Genomic DNA, 18,381 nt, shown 5'->3' on the forward strand with positions numbered 1-18,381 from the left:
CGCACACACACCACATATATACGCACCACACATACACACACACCACACACACACCACACACACACACCACATATATACGCACCACACATACACACACACCACACACACACACCACACACACACACCACACATACACACACACCACACACCACACACACACACCACACACCACACACACACCACGCACACTCACACACACCACACACACACACACACCACACCACACACACACCACACCACACACACACCACACACCACACACACACACCACACCACACACCACACCACACACACACACACACACCACACCACACACACTCACACACACCACACACACACCATGTTCAGACAATGAGACTGACTGGTGAGGAGAACCGTCCAGAAGCTGGTGCATGGGACACGTTCACTGTACACTAGAGTTGCTTTAATACAGATGTTCTACCCAGATTATAAAGTAATCTGGAGCCAACTAAAAGAATGAATGAGACAGAGAGTAATCTTCATGCTAAAAAAGGAAAGGTGTGAACAACACATGTCACTTATTCCCACAGGGTAAATGCCCAGGCCCTTCCCCAGGTGTGTGGCTATGTTTATGTCTGCTGTATCTTGTGAGGTTGTTTCTCAGCATACTTAAAAGAAACACAAGAGTAGGGCAGATCAGCACCCCATACCTGGAGTGCCACAGATGGCTGGGTAAAGACGAGCCTGCCTCATGGGATCCCTGCCTCCTGGCCTGGGGCTCCTTTCACTTCCACAGTGTATGTGCAGATAGTATGATTTTCTTTCTTCTGTGTCTCAGTTAATATCACAGTGACACTCTCAGAAGAACTGCAGCCATCTCCATAGCTCGTGATTTGGTTTATTAGCCATGACTCTGATAAGATCCAACTTTCCATTAGCCGTATCCCCATGGCTGATGCTGGTATACTGAGTGACAAGTGGAGGATGGCTAAATTCCCCAAAGGGATACAACAGCACTGCTCCTTGATGGCCAATGGCTCGGGGACAACCCTGTGGCCCATGGGTCACCACCAACCTCAGCTCAAAATAGCTATGAACGTAGTCCAACACAAAATTATAAACTCCCTTAAAACAAACAGTGAGGGTTTTTAAAAATGTGTGTGTGTGTGTGTGTGTGTGTGTGTGTGTGTGTGTGTGTAAACTCAAATGCATGGTTCTATGGTTCTCAAGCACAAACCTTTGAGATGACATTGTGGTTCAGAGACACTAAACAGTTGGACAGTCTGGTCCAGTATAAGCACTCAGATGGGTTTGTGTAGGTGTGTCTGTGTATGTCTATAGAGCAAAGCTGGCGTCCAAATACCACTTGGTCTGTGGATTGCACTCAACACCTGTCTCACCTCAAGCCGACCCTGAACAGCTCATCCTATTGACTGCCCTCTATCGTCAATACTGAGGTGGCAAGGGTCAGCTTTGGGGCAAGCAATCAAGATCTACCATGGCAGGCTGAAGGGCACTGACAGGCCTAGGTTCTGACAGGGCAAGTGGTCCGGCTTCTGCTCTCTGCCTGGGTGAAGTCAGGTGATTGCATGTGTATTTGTTTATACACAAAGTGGAGACATCTGCGCCTCTGGAGAAACCAGACAGTTTGCTGTACCTGGAGACAGTAACTCCAGACGTTCTTGAGTCCTTTCATTCCAACTGAACATCTGGCAGTTGACTATCATTGAAGGCAGGATGAGAAGCTGTCACCTCTGCCAAACAAGAACATATAAATAATCTAGCCCGTCAGCCATTCACTACGAGCCTGTTTCTCCTGGAGAGGCTCTTCTCTCCCTTATGGGAGTGTCCCTGGACAGTGTCACTCTGTAGTATCTTTCAGCAGTAGACAAAGGATGGTCACAGAGACCCCTCTGTGTATGACATGACAGAAAACAGGAAGGACACCCAGAAAGTACGGGTGCTGCCATAACCCACACTCTTGCCAGTCGCTCTGACTTCTGGCTACACGCCTAGCACTGGAAACCACCTTCATTCAATGAGCCGCTCTATTTCTTCTTCAACTACTTGCAACCAGGGGAAGCTTGAATTTTTATTTATTTATTTATTTTTAGTTTATCAAGCATTTGGAAACAACCTGTAGAGGGCAAAGAGATAAAGGGGGAGTGGGTAGGGAGAGGGGAGAGAAGAGGAGGGAGAGAGGGAGAGAGAGGGAGAGGGAGAGAGGGAGAGAGAGAGAGAGCGCCGAAATCGCAGCAGTACCTTTATTTTGCCTGATTGCATTACTCAAATAGAAAGAGCTGTGGATGATAATAATAATAATGAAGATGGCATTAAAGTAAAATATTTGACACTCACAAGATTAAAAGCTGAATACAGTAATCTCATAATCATGGCAGAATGTTCAGCACTTAATCAACAATTACTCCGGAAAAATGCCCGAATCTTGATGCTTAAGCATCAGGAAAAGACGAAGGCAAAAGACAGGAAATCAGTGTCGGGCAGGAGGATGGGGATCCAATCTAAATATTGCATGGGCTATGATAAGAGAGCCCTGGATTTTCCTATCACTGCTGTGTGTAAAAATAACAACCCAGAGACACACACTCCAAACCCAAACACTCCAGTCAAACAGCTATTTTTAAAAACCACTTCACTTAATAGTGACAGAGCCCATTAATCAGGGTCTCTTAGGGGAGAAAGACTATCAGTTTTATTAAGGTATAATTTATACTTCATGCAAGAGTTTCTTCAAGTCTGATGGGAGATAGAAAATGGAACGGCCCAGGCAGGAAGCCAGAATCTAGTAGTACTCTTAAGGGCCAACTCAGAAAGGATCAGAGACAAACTATAACCCCCCACCCCACCCCCTGGTGGGCACTCCCCAAAGCCTGCCAAGTGGGTATTTTGAAGCCTGCATATACCCTCTTATCTAGAACACTGAATTAAAATTTTTCATAAGCCCATTGAGATATCTCATGCCCGAGAGGAAGTTAAGTCAAGAGTCTTGGAAAACACTCACTCATTTACACCAGCCTGCTAAGTTGGGTTTTTACAACATAAGTTTTATTTTATAATGGTCTTTGTAAGGAGCTAGTCCTTCATTTAGAAGGCATCCAATGTGAGCAACAGAAAGGCCAGCCTTGGATTTTAAATACTCTCCCTTTCAGGTGGGCTGGGAGGAGGCAGTGTCTTTAAACAGGGCTTTCATAAGCCCGCTGTCTGTATCCGGCAAGCTTCAAGAGAGCACACTGTAAACACCCGCAGCAGTCAGTGAGCGTAAGGATGCTTTCAATGATGCTGCCCTTTATTTCTGGAGAAGGCTCATTTTCCTTCTTCTGTGGGTAAACACTGCAAATCTCACATCATGAAACACAACCAAAGGAGCAAATGACAGTGTCGGCTACAATGACAGTGCTTCAAAAAAAGATTACCCCAACAATCCCACTTTGCCATTTTCCATGACCTGTGGAGGTGAGCAAATGCCGTGAGTGGGCACGTGGCCTCTGCGGAATGCGGCTAAAGCATCACATCTGCCTGAGGAACCATGGGAGCTTTTCCCTGGGATGTTTCAGTTCTCATAAGGACGCTTCTAACAGGAGAATGAAAATAGTAGGGATGTCCTTGGCTCTGGCTCCACAGGAGAACCTCTCAGTGCTGTGACAAGTGGGCTGCCCAGAGGAAAAGGTCAAGATGAGCTAACACCCCAACCTAATCCACAGTCAACTAGTTAAGTCAACAGTCATGGATCCTAGCAATCTAACCTTAGCTGTGAGCCTGAGAGGCCAAGCCCCATCCCCCACATCATTATTATTTGTTTCCTATGACTGGGGACTGGACACAGGCCTATGCGGTCAGTGCTCTAACCTTAGCCAAATCAAGGTTCTTCAAGGAATGAAATATTTTCTTAGACATAAGTCAAGAATAGTGGCACTGGCCTTTCCCGTCTTTACACGTGACATTATAATATATATGTTACCCTAGGTGAGTTCCTAAATTACCCAGGATCTTCAGACATTTCCCCCCTTGTCTATCTCATACCTCAGAGTGTCATCCACAAAGCCTTCTGGTGCCTCTGCAGTAAGCAAAGGGACACAGGATCTGCCTGTGGCCACAAATGCGTGGAGTTCACCTGCCAAATGTCATGAAGACACTGTCATGTGTGAAAGCCTAAAGCTAGTCCCTCAAAGACCATCCTGTCCTATTTCCTGCGTGTAGGCTCTAGGTGTGCACTATTACATAAGCTGAAACGCACACACAAAGAGGGATTTGTTTTTTGAGATAAGGTATAAACAAGAAGTTTATTTCTATTCAGACTAGAGCCATTCGCCTTGCCATCACATAGCTACAAGAAGGGAAAGCCGGGAACACAAAGGCAGGCACGTTAGCTCCACTCCCACCCACTCCATGGTTTTCTTGCCCATCACCCATGTGATGTGAGCTGAGGGGGTGTTGGGGTTCACACTGTCCGAACACCTTTCATGTATCTTGCCTTCGATGCCTATCAACCAGGAACAGTCACAGGCTGCAGACAACGTGGATGGAGTATGGAGTCCCTGCCCTCAGACTCTTCACTCCAGGGAAATAAAGGCGTGCGGGGAATGGTGAAAATGTCTCGCCATGTTGTGAGAAGGCATAATGGCGGTACACGGTACTGAAGAAGCTCCGCTGAGTACTCTGGAGTTCGTAGTTAAGTAAGCAGCAGGAACTTTTCCACTTCTCATGAGATGAAGAAATGCCAAGGCAGGACAAAGACAGACAAAGGGAAGAAGTGCGAGGGGCACTGCTCATCACAATGTTTGCCAGAGCATCCAAGACCCCCCAGGGGGGTACCACTGTCTCCTCACCCCTCCCCTGTGCCGCTCTGGTCTATCCACCTAGCCAGCCATTCTCACCCTCGAACTTGAAACAACAAAGGGTTTTCTGGGCATAGAATTCCCCAGAGCAAATGGTTTACTTGAAAATGAGAACCATTTCATGATACAGTCCTCATTTCAAAATTCCTTGGCTTTTGTTATGGGGGAGGGTGATTAAGGGCTTGGTTTGGCCAGATTCCTTTAAAAAGTATTTCTTGGAGCACAACCTCTTCCCCTACCCTGGCACCCATTTCAAGCTCCCCAGCCTCTAGGCTAGAAACCATTTATGAACAAAATGAAGGAGGTCCATCCACCAGGACCATTTTTTGAGAATATGGCTCCGAAGGGAGGAAGGGATGTTCACAGCAGACAGACTTAATGGGATGCTTCAGAGTGTTTCTCTGACTTTAACTAAGTGACACTTTCCTGTTTATGCTCTGTACACAACCTTGAAATCCTCCAGATGAACAGATTCCAGACTATTCATAGCCCAGACAGTACTCCCCGTGACACACCCTCAACTGATCCACCTGCTCCCTGTGCCAGAGGCTGGGATCTGTGGCTACTCTCCTCGACTGTGTGGAATCAGGGGTCATGGTCCAGCAGGTCCAGGACTTGCAAAACTTCATTCATTAGGCCATTGATTGAGGAAGGATGACGGCTCAAGAGCATACAGCTGTCCTCCTCCACAGACACAGAATGAGGTAAATACGATAAAAGTGATTGTGGTGCTGCCTGCCCGTGCTCCACGACGTTACTCAACCCCCAGGTTGTGCAGCTTACACGGGTGAACCGAGTAGTATGTGGGTTTGTGAGCTGTAACTCAATAAAACCATTATCCCCAAAGTCACTGTTTCTGTCAACCCTAAAATATCAGTGGCCTTTCTCGTGACATTATTCTCACAGGGGAAGGCCAGGCTGAGGAATCTGTTGACATTTGCAGCACCAGGCTTATAGATTAAACGATCCACTTTCCTGAGGGCTTCATCCAAGCCTGGGTGCCTGCCCTGCAGTAGCTCAAAGGCTGGTCAGCTGAGGTTGGTTACCCATAGCCTGAGACCACCAGCTTCAAGAGCTAATCCTTTTCCTGGGCATAGCTGGAGGAATGCAGATCTCACTGAGGAAATCAAACCAAAGGAGCAAGAAACAATCCCTCTCCTACCCACTAGAGACAGAGGTGGGAGAGGGATTTCCTCACCACCTTCTTTTCCTCTATCCATCCATCTGTCCATCCAAACCATCCATCATCCATCTATCCATCATCCATCCATCTATCCATCTATCCATCTGCCCACCCAACCACCGAACCACCCATTAAATTTCTACTCTCTAAGAATCAATGGTCAACAACCAGCCTCACCCACTCATCCATCATAGCTTTGGCTAGGCTGGCTTCATACTTATCTAGGTTATGACAAAAGCTTTCCAACTGTCTTCCTCCTGCCCCGTTAAGACATTTTTACAAGAAGCCAGCTGATTATCTCCAGTCATCTCAATCGCTTCTAACAGTTTCCAATCACAATTAGAACAAAATCCCACATCCCCATGCTCGTTGTTCCTTCCTTCGACCCTGCTGCTATTTCTTTTCTTTTCTTGTTTGTTTGTTTGGTTTTATTGAGGCAGAGTTTCCCTGTATAGCTTCAGCTGTCCTGGAAATGTGTACCACCAGCCTTCTGCTGTTACTTCAACCAGCCACAGGACCTTTGCACCTGCCCTCTGACCACAGAGCTTCTCTTGTTGGTTGTAGTATATTTTGGACCCTGCATCTGTTTGGTTCTTTGTTTTGGGCACTGACCCAGAGCTGAGACCAAATTGCACTTCAACGTTCTGCTTGCTTCCTACTGCCATGGAGAATGCCACCAGGGCAAAGACCCCACAGCCAACCCGCTGCTTCTTTTTTTTTTTTTTTTTTTTTTCCGGAGCTGGGGACCGAACCCAGGGCCTTGCGCTTGCCTCAGCGCTCTACCACTGAGCCAAATCCCCAACCCCAACCCGCTGCTTCTTGATAGATTCTTTCAAACAGGCAAACTGACGACTGCTGGTTTAGTTCTCTTCACACTCCTGCTTCCAGGCGGCTGGCTGATCTGTAGTTGAGCCTGTGGCAGAGCCGGCTGTGTCTCTGGGTGTAACTATTCCTTCCCTTCTTCCGGGGCTAGATTTAGTCAAACTGGACCCGAGCGAGACCTTGGAAATGTAGGTGGTGCTGTATTCACAGATAAGAGATTCTACTGGGAGAAACTGAGAGCTGGAGGATTTCTTCTGGAAGGTACTCTGAGCACTTAGTACAGGAGGGCTGTGGAAAGCCCTTTAACCTGGCAGGACACAGTCGACGGCAACTCCACACGGCCCTCCAGAATACAATGGAAACTTATTTGACTACAGAAATGATTTTGATTTGAAGTAAAAAAGGAAAGGCAAAACTTCAATTAAATGACTCTCAAAAGCAAATGATCTAAGGAACAGGAGATTTTGGGGGGAAGGTAGGCATAATTTTTTAAAAAAAGCTATTTGAATGGTTTAAGCAGCTTATTCAAGTGGGATACTTTAAAATGCCTGGATTCAAGAGCTCTGGAATTCAAGTGCTTTAAATTGAGAAAATAATACACAAGTAACTGGTTGTAATTTCTTCTTTGTGCATCCTGGCATTGTGTCTCCCACATACCCAACTCTGTGCATAGCTATCTTTCCCCAAGGACCTCGAGCCTCTTGTGGGAAACCCTGGAGCCAATACAAACACCAACCCATGTGAATACCAAACATTGTTCCATAACTGAAATTATAACGAAAGCTCCCACCTTAGAAATACAAACACAGGGTAAATTAGGAATCTCAGGGGCACGCCGACATGAGTCTCCTGAGAGTCTGAACCTCACCGATAGGCTGTATTCACTAAAGCTTGCCAACAGTGGAGAGGAACATTCTAGCAGGTATTTATGGACCACCCACTGCAGTGAAGGGCTGTCACCATCTCTCTTTTTCATGTGACAGAGTCCTGAAGGCAGACAGCTCAGGTAAGCCTCTGAGGACAGACGCTGTCGAGGAATGAGGATCTGTTTGCAAGCACCTACCGCAGCCTTTGAGACGCTCACGGCGGCACACGTTCCAGTACGAATCTACCCAGACAGAGGCAGCTTTCTAGGAAAGAGACAATCATTTCCAAAATGTTTCATGTAGACACCGTCATGCTGCAAGGGGGATAATTGCTACACCATTCATTTGGACGCCATTCAGCAAGCACCTATTATACACGGGGGACTCTGGCGACTGAGAAAAGGCTCACGGTCCCCGCTCATTCAGGAGAAACAGGCACAAGCCAGCAATGCGACAATGCCAGAAGAGACACAGCAGTGTGTAGGATTCCAACAGGAATTTGGATACGCTCCTATCACAGCCCGTGGGCCAAACCTGCATGTTTTCCCGAGCTGGAGCTTCTGATGGTCTGAACATATTTTCATTACTGGGGAAAAAAAAATCAAAAATGGAAAAATATCTCCTGACACAGGAATGTGATATGAAATTCAAGTATCAACGCCCATGAATAAAGATTGTACTTGAACTGAGTCATGACCGTCAGTGTTCATACTGACTTGGCTGAACCCCCTCCTCTGCCAGCAGAATGAAGCCATTGGATGACATGGAAAGCCACAAAATCCGGCATGTGGCCCTTTCCCGAAAGGAGCGACAGAGCTCAGTCAAAATGTGGGGTTTGTTTTGAAAAGAGGGATATAAATACGTATGAAACCATTAAACTAGTTTGCGGTGCAACAATTAGCGAGACAACAATTTGGAGAGAGCCCACAAACACTGCTGGTTATAAAGGAGGTCACCCTTCAAGGTCTCCATTTCACAGAGGAGAGCCTGGACACAAACACCAAACTTTTCTTTCTGGCTGCAGGGAATGGCTCTGTCAGAGGGAAATGCAATGCTTCTGCCATTGTAACATATGTGCCCAGCTCAATGGCTGGAAAAATGCTGTTAACTCTGAAATGCTAGAGGAAAAAGGAAGGATCTAGATAGAGAGTTCTGGGTTCATGTTTAGTGCTTTAGTCAAAAAGGAAAACAAACAGAACTGCTCAGGAGCACAGCCACCTTGAAGTTACCTTGTCTTAGTGTGGCCTCCAAGCTTACGCCTGCCTTCTGCCTCCCAGGCACTTCCTATAGCCATTTGTACCCACTGATGAACTCACTGGTCCTGCCAGATGCCCTAGGCTGTCTGGCTTATGTCACAAAATTCCCTCCATTGCTGTGGTACTTCTCTGAGCCACCTCATCTGTCAGGTTCCCAACTTCTTAGTCTTGGGAAGCCAGTCTATGAAGACATAGGGGCTGGACTTTAATACTCATCCCCAAAGCACCTTGCTTTTACTTGAAATAGGAGCTTGGTTTAATGTGTATGAACATGACACTGTTTTAGCTAATTAAGAGTCAACTTAAACTTTACAGTTTACACAGAATGTGGGATATACTTTACTTGGTTCACTATGACACAGAATTGATCCTTCAAATATAAAGAGTGCTCAGGGTTAATCAAGTATTTAAGATATCATGTTTACTTTCCACATGATCATAATCAACTACCACCTCTTTTACTAAGTATTTCTTCACTTTTAATCTATTTTATTTGTACCATATAATGCAACATGCTTCTTGGCATCTATATCATTTACATGTCTAAACAACATACAGGCCACTAATTCCCCACAAGCTATAGGAAGCGAGAAGTAATCATCACACACTGCTTGATGGGCACCTCAGATGTGCACGCGCTTGCACGTGCGTGGGGTTGTGCCATCTCACAGTTAAGCTGGAAGGCCAGCATCATCAGCGTGGCGCCACTATTCATCCTATCCCTCTTTCTACAGCACTGCTTGGTCACACAAACCTGGAAGGACTCAGTTCAGCAAGCACACTCCCCACTGAGCATTCTAATCCAGACGTCTGAGTGAAGTGGGGGTGTGGGGGACACAGGCAGGCTGAGAGGAGCTGAGCACCTGGGTGACACCACAGGGGCCACTCATGCCTGGCTGCAGCTGCTCCGGAACAAGGCAAGGCCACGCTGCCTCGTGCCTCCTAGTTGTTGAAAGAAGCCAGGAATTTCCTGAATTCAAAATCAATATGCAATATGTCCAATCAACAAACTCACCTGTGTTCCAGTGTGCTGGGTCAGTCCATCTCCACTAGACACCATCGGCATGTGCCCTCCCTCCCCTCAGCCCTCAGGATCCCTTCTCAAATCTGCTTCCGGTGCTGGGAATGATAGCCAGCACACACATTGTAATCTCGGCATGGCGGGTAGGAGAGGGTGCGGGGTGGGGTTGGGGGTGGGGGGAGCAGGGCAGGAGTAGGAGGATCCGGAGTTCAAGACCAATGTGAGGCCAAGCCTGGCTATATAAAACTGTTTCAATAAAACAAACAACAACAAAACCAAACCAAAACCAAAGTGCAATCCAAAGAACATCAAGCTTGGCATCTGAGCACATAGCCCTCTCACCTTTTTAGAGCCAGAGACCTCAAAGCCAGCTTTGCTGATCACACCCTGGCTTCCGCAATCTGAACACAGCCCTCTGTTGACCAGCTCCCACTAATGAGCACTTAGAGGCACTCAGCAGAGAGGCAGGAGAGAGAAGTGCTTTATTGACACACAGGGATTGATGGGAAAGCTTTGTTTCTCCCATGTGGATTTCCAACCCCGGCTTCTCTGAGGCAGTTCAGATTCTTAAGGCCAGAGACTGCTGGTGGCATCAAGATGACTGTGTGACTCCACGTCCCTAAGCCTCTCACAAGAAGTTCTCAGGTTGACACCCTTTCCTTGACAGCCAGAGGAATCCACACCACTACCTTTTGCTTTCAATCTCACAAAAGTGGTGTTGCTCCTGGTGTCTGCACTTCTGCCTGTGCAAGGCCTCTGTGCTCCCAGCCCGCCCGGGCTGCCTTTGACAATGAGTCCGTTCATCCACTCACGCCACAGGGGACAGAGTACCAGATCCCAAGGATGGTGAAATTTTAAGAATAAAGGGACTTCTGACAAAAGTCAGTTCCCTCAGTCAGAGGCTGGCTGGAGTCCTCATGTGTCCCCACGCACGTGTGGGACGAGAGTAGGTATGTATGCGGGCCTGAGGTCAATCTCAGGAACGTTTGTCAATCACTCTCCCACTTTTGTTGCTTTTTGGAGACAGACTCTCTCACTGAACCTGAGCTTACTGATGCAGCTGCACTGGCTGGGCCAATGAGCGCCCAGGAGTCTCCTGAGTTCCTTCTCCCTAGTGTCCAGATCATAGGCATACCCTGCTGTTCCTGACTTTTAATGTGGGGCACTGAGTATCCAAACTCAAGACTTCACGCTTGTAGCATTTTACCAAACAAGTCATCTTCCCAACCTTGTCCCCTCTCCAGGATGGTCTTAAGAAAAGGTCCCAACCAACACTCCTTTCCTGGTATGGCCCCGTGGTGGGTCCAATCAACTGCAAACATCTGTTGTTCTGCGAAAGATTAGGGTTCAGATTAAATGTACAGTCCTTTCTGGACACTTCTCAAAGTTTGCTGTGGAAGATTGCATACAGGATTCTAACTAAATGATTAAAATATGGAGGAGTCCCTTTAGCTCTGAAGTCAGCCATCTTTGATTTTCATGGCATATCCAGGCATACCCACCGCCTCCTTATAATCAAGAACAGAGGCTTTGGGAAAAGCAAAGACAGGCTTGACACTACACGAGTAATCACTCCATCTTTTAGAACGGCCTCAAGTGGTTCATTAAAAAAAAGAGAAAGTCCCCAGACACCTAAAGAAGAAAACAGTCCTTCAGAGTCCCAAAGGTCTAGAGGACAAGGTGAGGTATGTCTGACCATTCCACAAGGCACACATTTGAGCTGTCCTTACTGAAAGCACTTCCTCTGGGGGCCTGCCAGGAGCTGGGAAGCAGCAGGCCTTTCCTGCGCACTGCACTGCCTTTTTACCGGCACCTGCTGCCATTTTCAATGGGAAATAGAGCGTTTCTCATGGAACAATTGGCATGCATAAAAGGGGTTCTCACATAATGCCCTTCAATCTCCCACAAACGAAAATCAATCGGCCAGGGAGATTGTGTCACCAGAGACCAAAGGGGTGAGTTAGACCTAAACAGGCAGGTGGACCGGACGGGCAGACCGAGGAACAAGGCAGGCAAGGGCAGGAATCACGGGCTTCTTCGATGACCTCGCGGTCTTGTCACTTTCCACGAGGCCAGGACAAACAGGCTGCCTGTAGATCTGTTTTGGTCACACAGCTGTAAACATGACTGATGGAGATGTTCGGCGCCTGGCTCTCAGGAGCAGGGAGCAGCGAGCGATTGCGGTACCAGTCATTAAGAAGCAGAATGCCCGACTATTCACTCTTTCTTCCTCGTTCCAACCACGAGAGGCAGCCACTCTGGCCCTGATCCTTGCAACTCTTCCCTAAGCCACAGGTTTCTCTTTGCATTCCTTTATCTGTGAGAATCGAAGCATCTGAGTTCGTGTGTCTGGCTTCCGCCGGCTTCATCAGTCTCGTGCACAGCTCTCTTCTTGGTAGAGTTTAGCTTTATTGATTTCGATTTCTGACCTGCTCGATGCTGGCTCATTCATTATTCAGTGAAAATCTGGCCATGAGACCACGGTTTGATATCCTGCCAACAGGAGCCTGAGCAGGTGGGAACCCGTGAGTCTACCCTTCAAAGAGTCGGCCCCCAGATAAAGCTGTGTATTTCCACTCCTCAAGCCGTTCATTTATACACTGGACCTTCTGAAGAACAGATTATTTCTGCTTGGGTAGCAACTTAGCTCAGTAGGGAAAAACCGACTCAAGTGGCTTGGATGGCAAAGGTTTGATCCTGGTAAAACAAGTTTATTTTTGAGAAAGAAACAGGTGGAAAATGGCCCCCTTGGTAGCCACCTACATCACGCAGTGCCCTTTAGTCCCTGGAGGGAAGAGGTGGTCTACATCAGCTACTGTCACCAACCAGACCCATCCATTGCTAGGGGAGGAGCCCCAAGTGCCCATGACGGAGATTCCAGGGGGCATTGCCAGCATGATGCCCAAAGACGCAGGGAGTGGATGTTTTCCTTAGCAGGACACAGAGGTAAAGGAGATTGTATTTAAATCCTAAGAAGAATCTCGTAAAGCACAAGAAATAACTTTCAGAAATCTTCAACTGACACACATTATTGAAAAGAATATGAAAATTCTCCTTCAGAGAAATCTTTTAAAAACAGAACCACTTACTTACCAAACTGCAGAATCTGATGCTCTTGGAAGACCCTACACTAGCGCATTCCTAAGTCCCCACTGGGCTTCCAGGTCAACCTTCGTTAAGCAGTCTAAAAATGACAGCTAACTTTGGATTGAGGTCCTGCTCTCCCTAACACCTGCACTGTAGGTAAGGGGTCTGGGAGCCTGCAAGCTCTCTTCTGAGTGCTCTCTTCAGAACACACCCATGGAAAGACCAGGGTGTGTGCAAATGCCCCCCCCAACCTCAGACACTGTACCGTACCCCACTGTACAGGAGAGCAGTCATGCTTGAAATTTGAAAAGTGAGGGAGCCATCATGAAGCTGAAACCAAGACTAACACACCACAAATAATAGTAACATCTCTGAACACGAATACAGTCTACACACGTGTGTGCACACGCATGCACTCATAACTGGGTCTTAAGGTAATCACAGACCCCCCCCACCCCCCATTGCATGGAGAGGCAGCAAGAAGGGGTTTATGTAGTGGTGTTTTCACAGCCTTGCTGTGGCTGACAAAGGAGCTGAGGAGAGGGAGAACTAAAGAACTCTCGTTCCCCACTGCATTCTGCTTCCACAATAGAGAGCAACTCTGACTCTGTGCTCTTTGCCATCTCTGTCCTTTGGGAGGTTTCATGAGAAAGAGAAGAGAAAGTGTGACTTGCAGTGCAGTGTAACTAAGCTCATGGTTTCTTCTAGAAACAGGCAAAGATGGTGGTGATGGTGATGGTGGTGGTAGTGATGGTAACAGTGGTGGTGGTGGTGATGGTGGTGGTGATGGTGGTGGTAGTGATGGTAACAGTGGTGGTGGTGGTGGTGGTGGTGGTAATGGTGCTGGTGGCAGTGGTGCTGCTGCTGATGGTGGTGGCAGCAGCCAGGATACTGCCAGCTCAGGGTTTAGCACTCAGGGAGAAAGAGAGGAACCTAGAAAGAAACCAACAGTAACCAGCAGTAGTCCAGCATAAAGCCAGGACCCTGAAAGCCTTGAAAATACTTGATTTTTCCAGGCAAGCAACTTTCATTAACGCAGATAAACAAGTGATTCAAGATCTATTCAGCGTGTTTTATTTCAGACATCTCATTCACAAGAGGCCTTTTCTGTCTGCACAATGTCATTTTTCTAAAAAGTACACTGAGACAGGGGTGAAGGATAGGAAGCACCCTGAGGGCAATGAACCCCTCTCCAGTGTGAGCCTCTGGCTGTGGACCCACTGTGACCAGCTAGCTGCCTCTAGCTCGTGCCACTGTGCCTTCCTCTCCTTGAGTTGCTGTGCCCAGGTATTTTTATAACAATGAAGGACATAACAAATATGCCACATCTTTTTAAACAATACAGGGAACGCATGTCAACCATACATATTCATCCCGCCCTGTCATCTCCTCTCTGTTATAGCTTCGATACTTCTTTTTGTAAGCTACTGAAAATGCTTTTGGGAGCATGGCGGGACACGTAGGACAAGTTAATTGAACACAGTCGTCAATGAGCAGCCCTTTGCAGCAGTGCGGCTCTCAAGCAGACAGTAGGGAGTGCAAAGGCGAGGCAAGGGCTCTGAGGAAACTTTCCAGCTGCGGGGTCAGCTCTCCAACAGAAACTTCTCTTCCAGTTCCAGTTGCCACGGAACACCCGGAAGCCTGTGACCTGCATGGCAGAGGCGTTTTACAGTGAACGAAAAGCTGCCTCCCAAATTCAAAGTCAGGAGCAACGATCGTCAGTTCTGCATCTTCTCGTGAGCCAGTCCAGCAGACCCCACGCACTGACAGTGTTCCTTACGGAGATGCCGTACACAGAAGTGACCAGAGACGGGAAGCCTGCAGCCCGGAGCATCATATTAGGCCCATGTCATAGCTTCCACTGTGTAAAAATCCACACAGATTAAGTGTCCTTCACCTGAAAACGTGGTTTTTCAGGTTTGAGGATATGTGCAGCTACATAGTAAAATGCCTACTGTAGGGATGGGATCTATAAACACGAAATCCACTTATGTTTTGTTTACATTGTATAAACATGGCCTTCAGAAAATCTTTCCTGTAAGAAACAAAGACTCAAGGTGTAGGATTTTCAGTAACGAAGTCCTGTAAGTTTTGGGCTTTGGAGCAGTTTGAATCTCAGATTTAGAGCTTTCTGACTATGGCTGGTCAGTCTTGGGTAGTCCAAACAGCCTAGAGAGAATGATTACCCCCTAACACACACACACACACACACACACACACACACACACACACACACACACACACACACACCTGCCATGGATATGCTTTCAAAGTGGACCTGCTGTCCTGGCCACAGGACAGGGGACACTCATGCTATGGTCACTGGGCCATCTGACCCAGAGTTCTGGGCTATCAGACAAACACTCTGATAGTGATCAGAATGCCTGATGTACCGTGTTAAAGAATGCACCGGACTCCCCTTCCTAGCTCAAAGCCATCGGATTCAGGAAGCCAGAAGCTAGCCTAGGACTCATGGCTGGGTACACTAGGTACATCCACCTTTGGTCCTTGCCTAGCATGTACAAGGGACCGGGACCACACATGGAATGGTCTGCTGCTACTGATGAGAGAAGCCATGTCCAAGGCCAAAGACAGTCTCAGCAGGTCAGGAAAGACGGATTAGCCGCAAGCCCATTAATGATGGGGACATGTTCTGACAGACAACTTGTTAGGTAGTTGAGTCATCTTGTTTACTTGCATAAACCCAGACAGTAAAGTTTGCTCTCTCCTCTTGGACTCCTGGTGTAAGCCAGAGATACAGCAAACATACAACGCACAAGGCCACAGGCACAGAACGTGGCACGTTGCTTCATATCAGCTTTTTAGAGGGGATATGCTTTAAATCAGTCATCAAGTTCAGTGCATGCCTGTAATCCCAAATATGTAGAAGACTGAGACAAGAGGATAGCAAGCCTCAGGGTAGCCTGGGCTAATAGCTGAGGTACAGCTTCAATACCCAAGGCCAGAAAAACAAAGCAAACAAAATAAAAACCCAAAGGAGAGAACACCAGAATGGGTGGAGCAGAGAGAGAGAGAGAGAGAGAGAGAGAGAGAGAGAGAGAGAGAGAGAGAGAGAGAGAGACTGAAGCACTTGCCCTGCAAACATTACAATCTGAGTTTTGATCCCAAAGTGCACTTTTAAAGCTGGACATGGTCATACACATTTCAGCAGCCCTAGTCCTGGGGTGAGGGTGGGGAGGGGGCTGGGAGTGGAGGAGGAAAGGTAGGTCCCATGGGCTCACTGGTCAGCCAATGTAGCCGAAACAGCAATCTCCAGGGTTAGTAACGAGACACTGTCTGGAAAGCAGATGGTGGGAGATGATTGATGAAAATAACTTCAAGTGAGCCACTGGTCTCCATGGTCTCTACACCAGCATAGCAGACCATACTGATACATACAAGGATACAGATTAGCTAACTCGCGCGCGCACGCACGCACGCACGCACGCACGCACACACACACACACACACACACACACACACACACAGAATCAATCATGCAAACCAATATGAAATATGACAGTTACTGTCACTGCCAAGTGTTAACCCCTGTATGTTCCTACAGTTGATATCACAAACATGGGAGTATTGTGCCACGCTGTAACGTGGACATGCTATATCGTCCGAAGACTACAGCTGTATCACCACCCATGGACCATCACTACGTGTGTGATCTGTCTCTGACCTGCACATACAGCAGGACGATCCCTCTGATGGACTCCTCTATAACACAGAGCCAGGGCTTCTCCCCATCTTGTCCCTATCTCTGAGTCTCCTACAATAGAAGGGAGGTGGCTCTGGGGAAAGGAAGGCAGAAGAGGGCTATGCAGGCCTGGGGAGAAATCCTCTCGCAGAGCAAAGCCTGATGCCTGGTCTTGCTTTCTTTCTTTCTTTCTTTCTTTCTTTCTTTCTTTCTTTCTTTCTTTCTTTCTTTTTTTTTTGGGTTCTTTTTTTCGGAGCTAGGGACCGAACCCAGGGCCTTGCGCTTCCTAGGCAAGCGCTCTACCACTGAGCTAAATCCCCAACCCCCTGGTCTTGCTTTCTTGTTTGCCCACTGAGGTTGTGGCTGGCCAAGGACTTGAGGTCCCTCCTTCTTCACCTGAACAAACACACCACACTCAGTGCTGAGGCCAGGGTAGCGTGTGGCACACCACTGCTCCCATCAGAACCATTATCCTACCTGCATCGGAAATGAGCTTGGTTCAGGAAAAGCCAGTGCTCCTGGTTACACCTGAACCCTGAGTACGCAGGAAGGGCACCAGAGCAGAACTAGCAACTGGGAGTGCCCGACTGTAACATATGGTGATGCTACTCATTCCTCTGGAAGAACAAGGGACATGCACCTCTGAAATAAGAGGATTTCAGAACTGGCTGGGGACACCCAATACTAAAGTCATTTCTGCACACAATCTGAGTTTTGTTACCTTGGAAATTATGGAAGGAGAACTTGCTTCCTTTTCTTAACTATTCCAACATATCATCTTGATCATGGGTACAGTCTGAGCTGGACATTCCCTTGTGTTCTATACACATGTACCCTAAAGGTAACTGGGAACAACACTTTCAGGATACCAACCACCTCAGGAGCTGAGGTGTGCCAGGCTCCACTTATGGGCACTCAGAAAGTTCCAAATTATAAATTTGGATTTGGTTTTTGTTGTTGTTGTTTTGTTTTGTTTTGAAGTTAAATTGCACCATTTTTAATCACTTCAGAGACCACTACCACTTAGTATTTTCAAAGTCTGAGACATGGAGGATCCTGGCTTAACTCACGGTAACAAACGGGCCACTGATCTGACAGGCTTTACCAAATACCCGCGTCTGACAAAATCTGCAGAGGAAGGACTCTCTCTCTCCACACAACCTCCAAGGGTGCGAGTGTGCTTAGCCCTGCCTTTGGCTGACGATGACATTGGCTATCCTGTCTGCCACTGCAACTCAGACATCGCAGTGAACAGGGTCTGCTCATTTTCAAACTCCTGGAAGTTCACAGGCACAATATGTTCTTCAGGAGTACAATGCCTGGTGTGTTTTGAATAATAGTTTCTAATCCAATTACTTTGTCAGTCATTATCCATCAAGAAGTGATGGACTGGGAGATGGCTTTTGTCTATATAAGCATTTAAAGTTTCTAAGACTGACCAATGTGCTTTGGCAAAGACATTTTCAAAGTTTTTGCTGTAAGCTTTTTATTTCTTTTTTTTCCTGCCAAAGTTAATTTATAATCCTATAAGTTCATCATAACCTACATTTGTGAATGAACTCTCAGGTTATGAATTAAAAAAAAAAACTTCTCTGGGGAGAGATTGACATTTTTATAATCTTTGTC

At 47.2% G+C, this 18,381-nt stretch overlaps 1 protein-coding gene across 19 annotated transcripts in view; it reads right to left on the bottom strand.

Annotated features, from left to right (window-relative positions):
- Positions 1 to 18,381, bottom strand: part of Foxn3 (forkhead box N3) — a 380,376-nt gene that overhangs the window by 73,480 nt on the left and 288,515 nt on the right. The window contains exon 6 of one of the 19 annotated variants that reach the window (XM_039112343.2): positions 10,117 to 14,700. The exons of the other annotated variants lie outside the window; for them this stretch is intronic. Coding sequence (XP_038968271.1) covers positions 14,636 to 14,700 — 65 coding nt within the window. The 3' untranslated portion in view covers positions 10,117 to 14,635. Of the gene's footprint in view, positions 1 to 10,116; positions 14,701 to 18,381 lie in introns of those variants that run through there. 19 annotated transcript variants of the gene reach the window in all.

This window comes from Rattus norvegicus, chromosome 6 (assembly GCF_036323735.1).
Source record: "Rattus norvegicus strain BN/NHsdMcwi chromosome 6, GRCr8, whole genome shotgun sequence".
NCBI classification, from domain to species: Eukaryota; Metazoa; Chordata; class Mammalia; order Rodentia; family Muridae; genus Rattus; species Rattus norvegicus.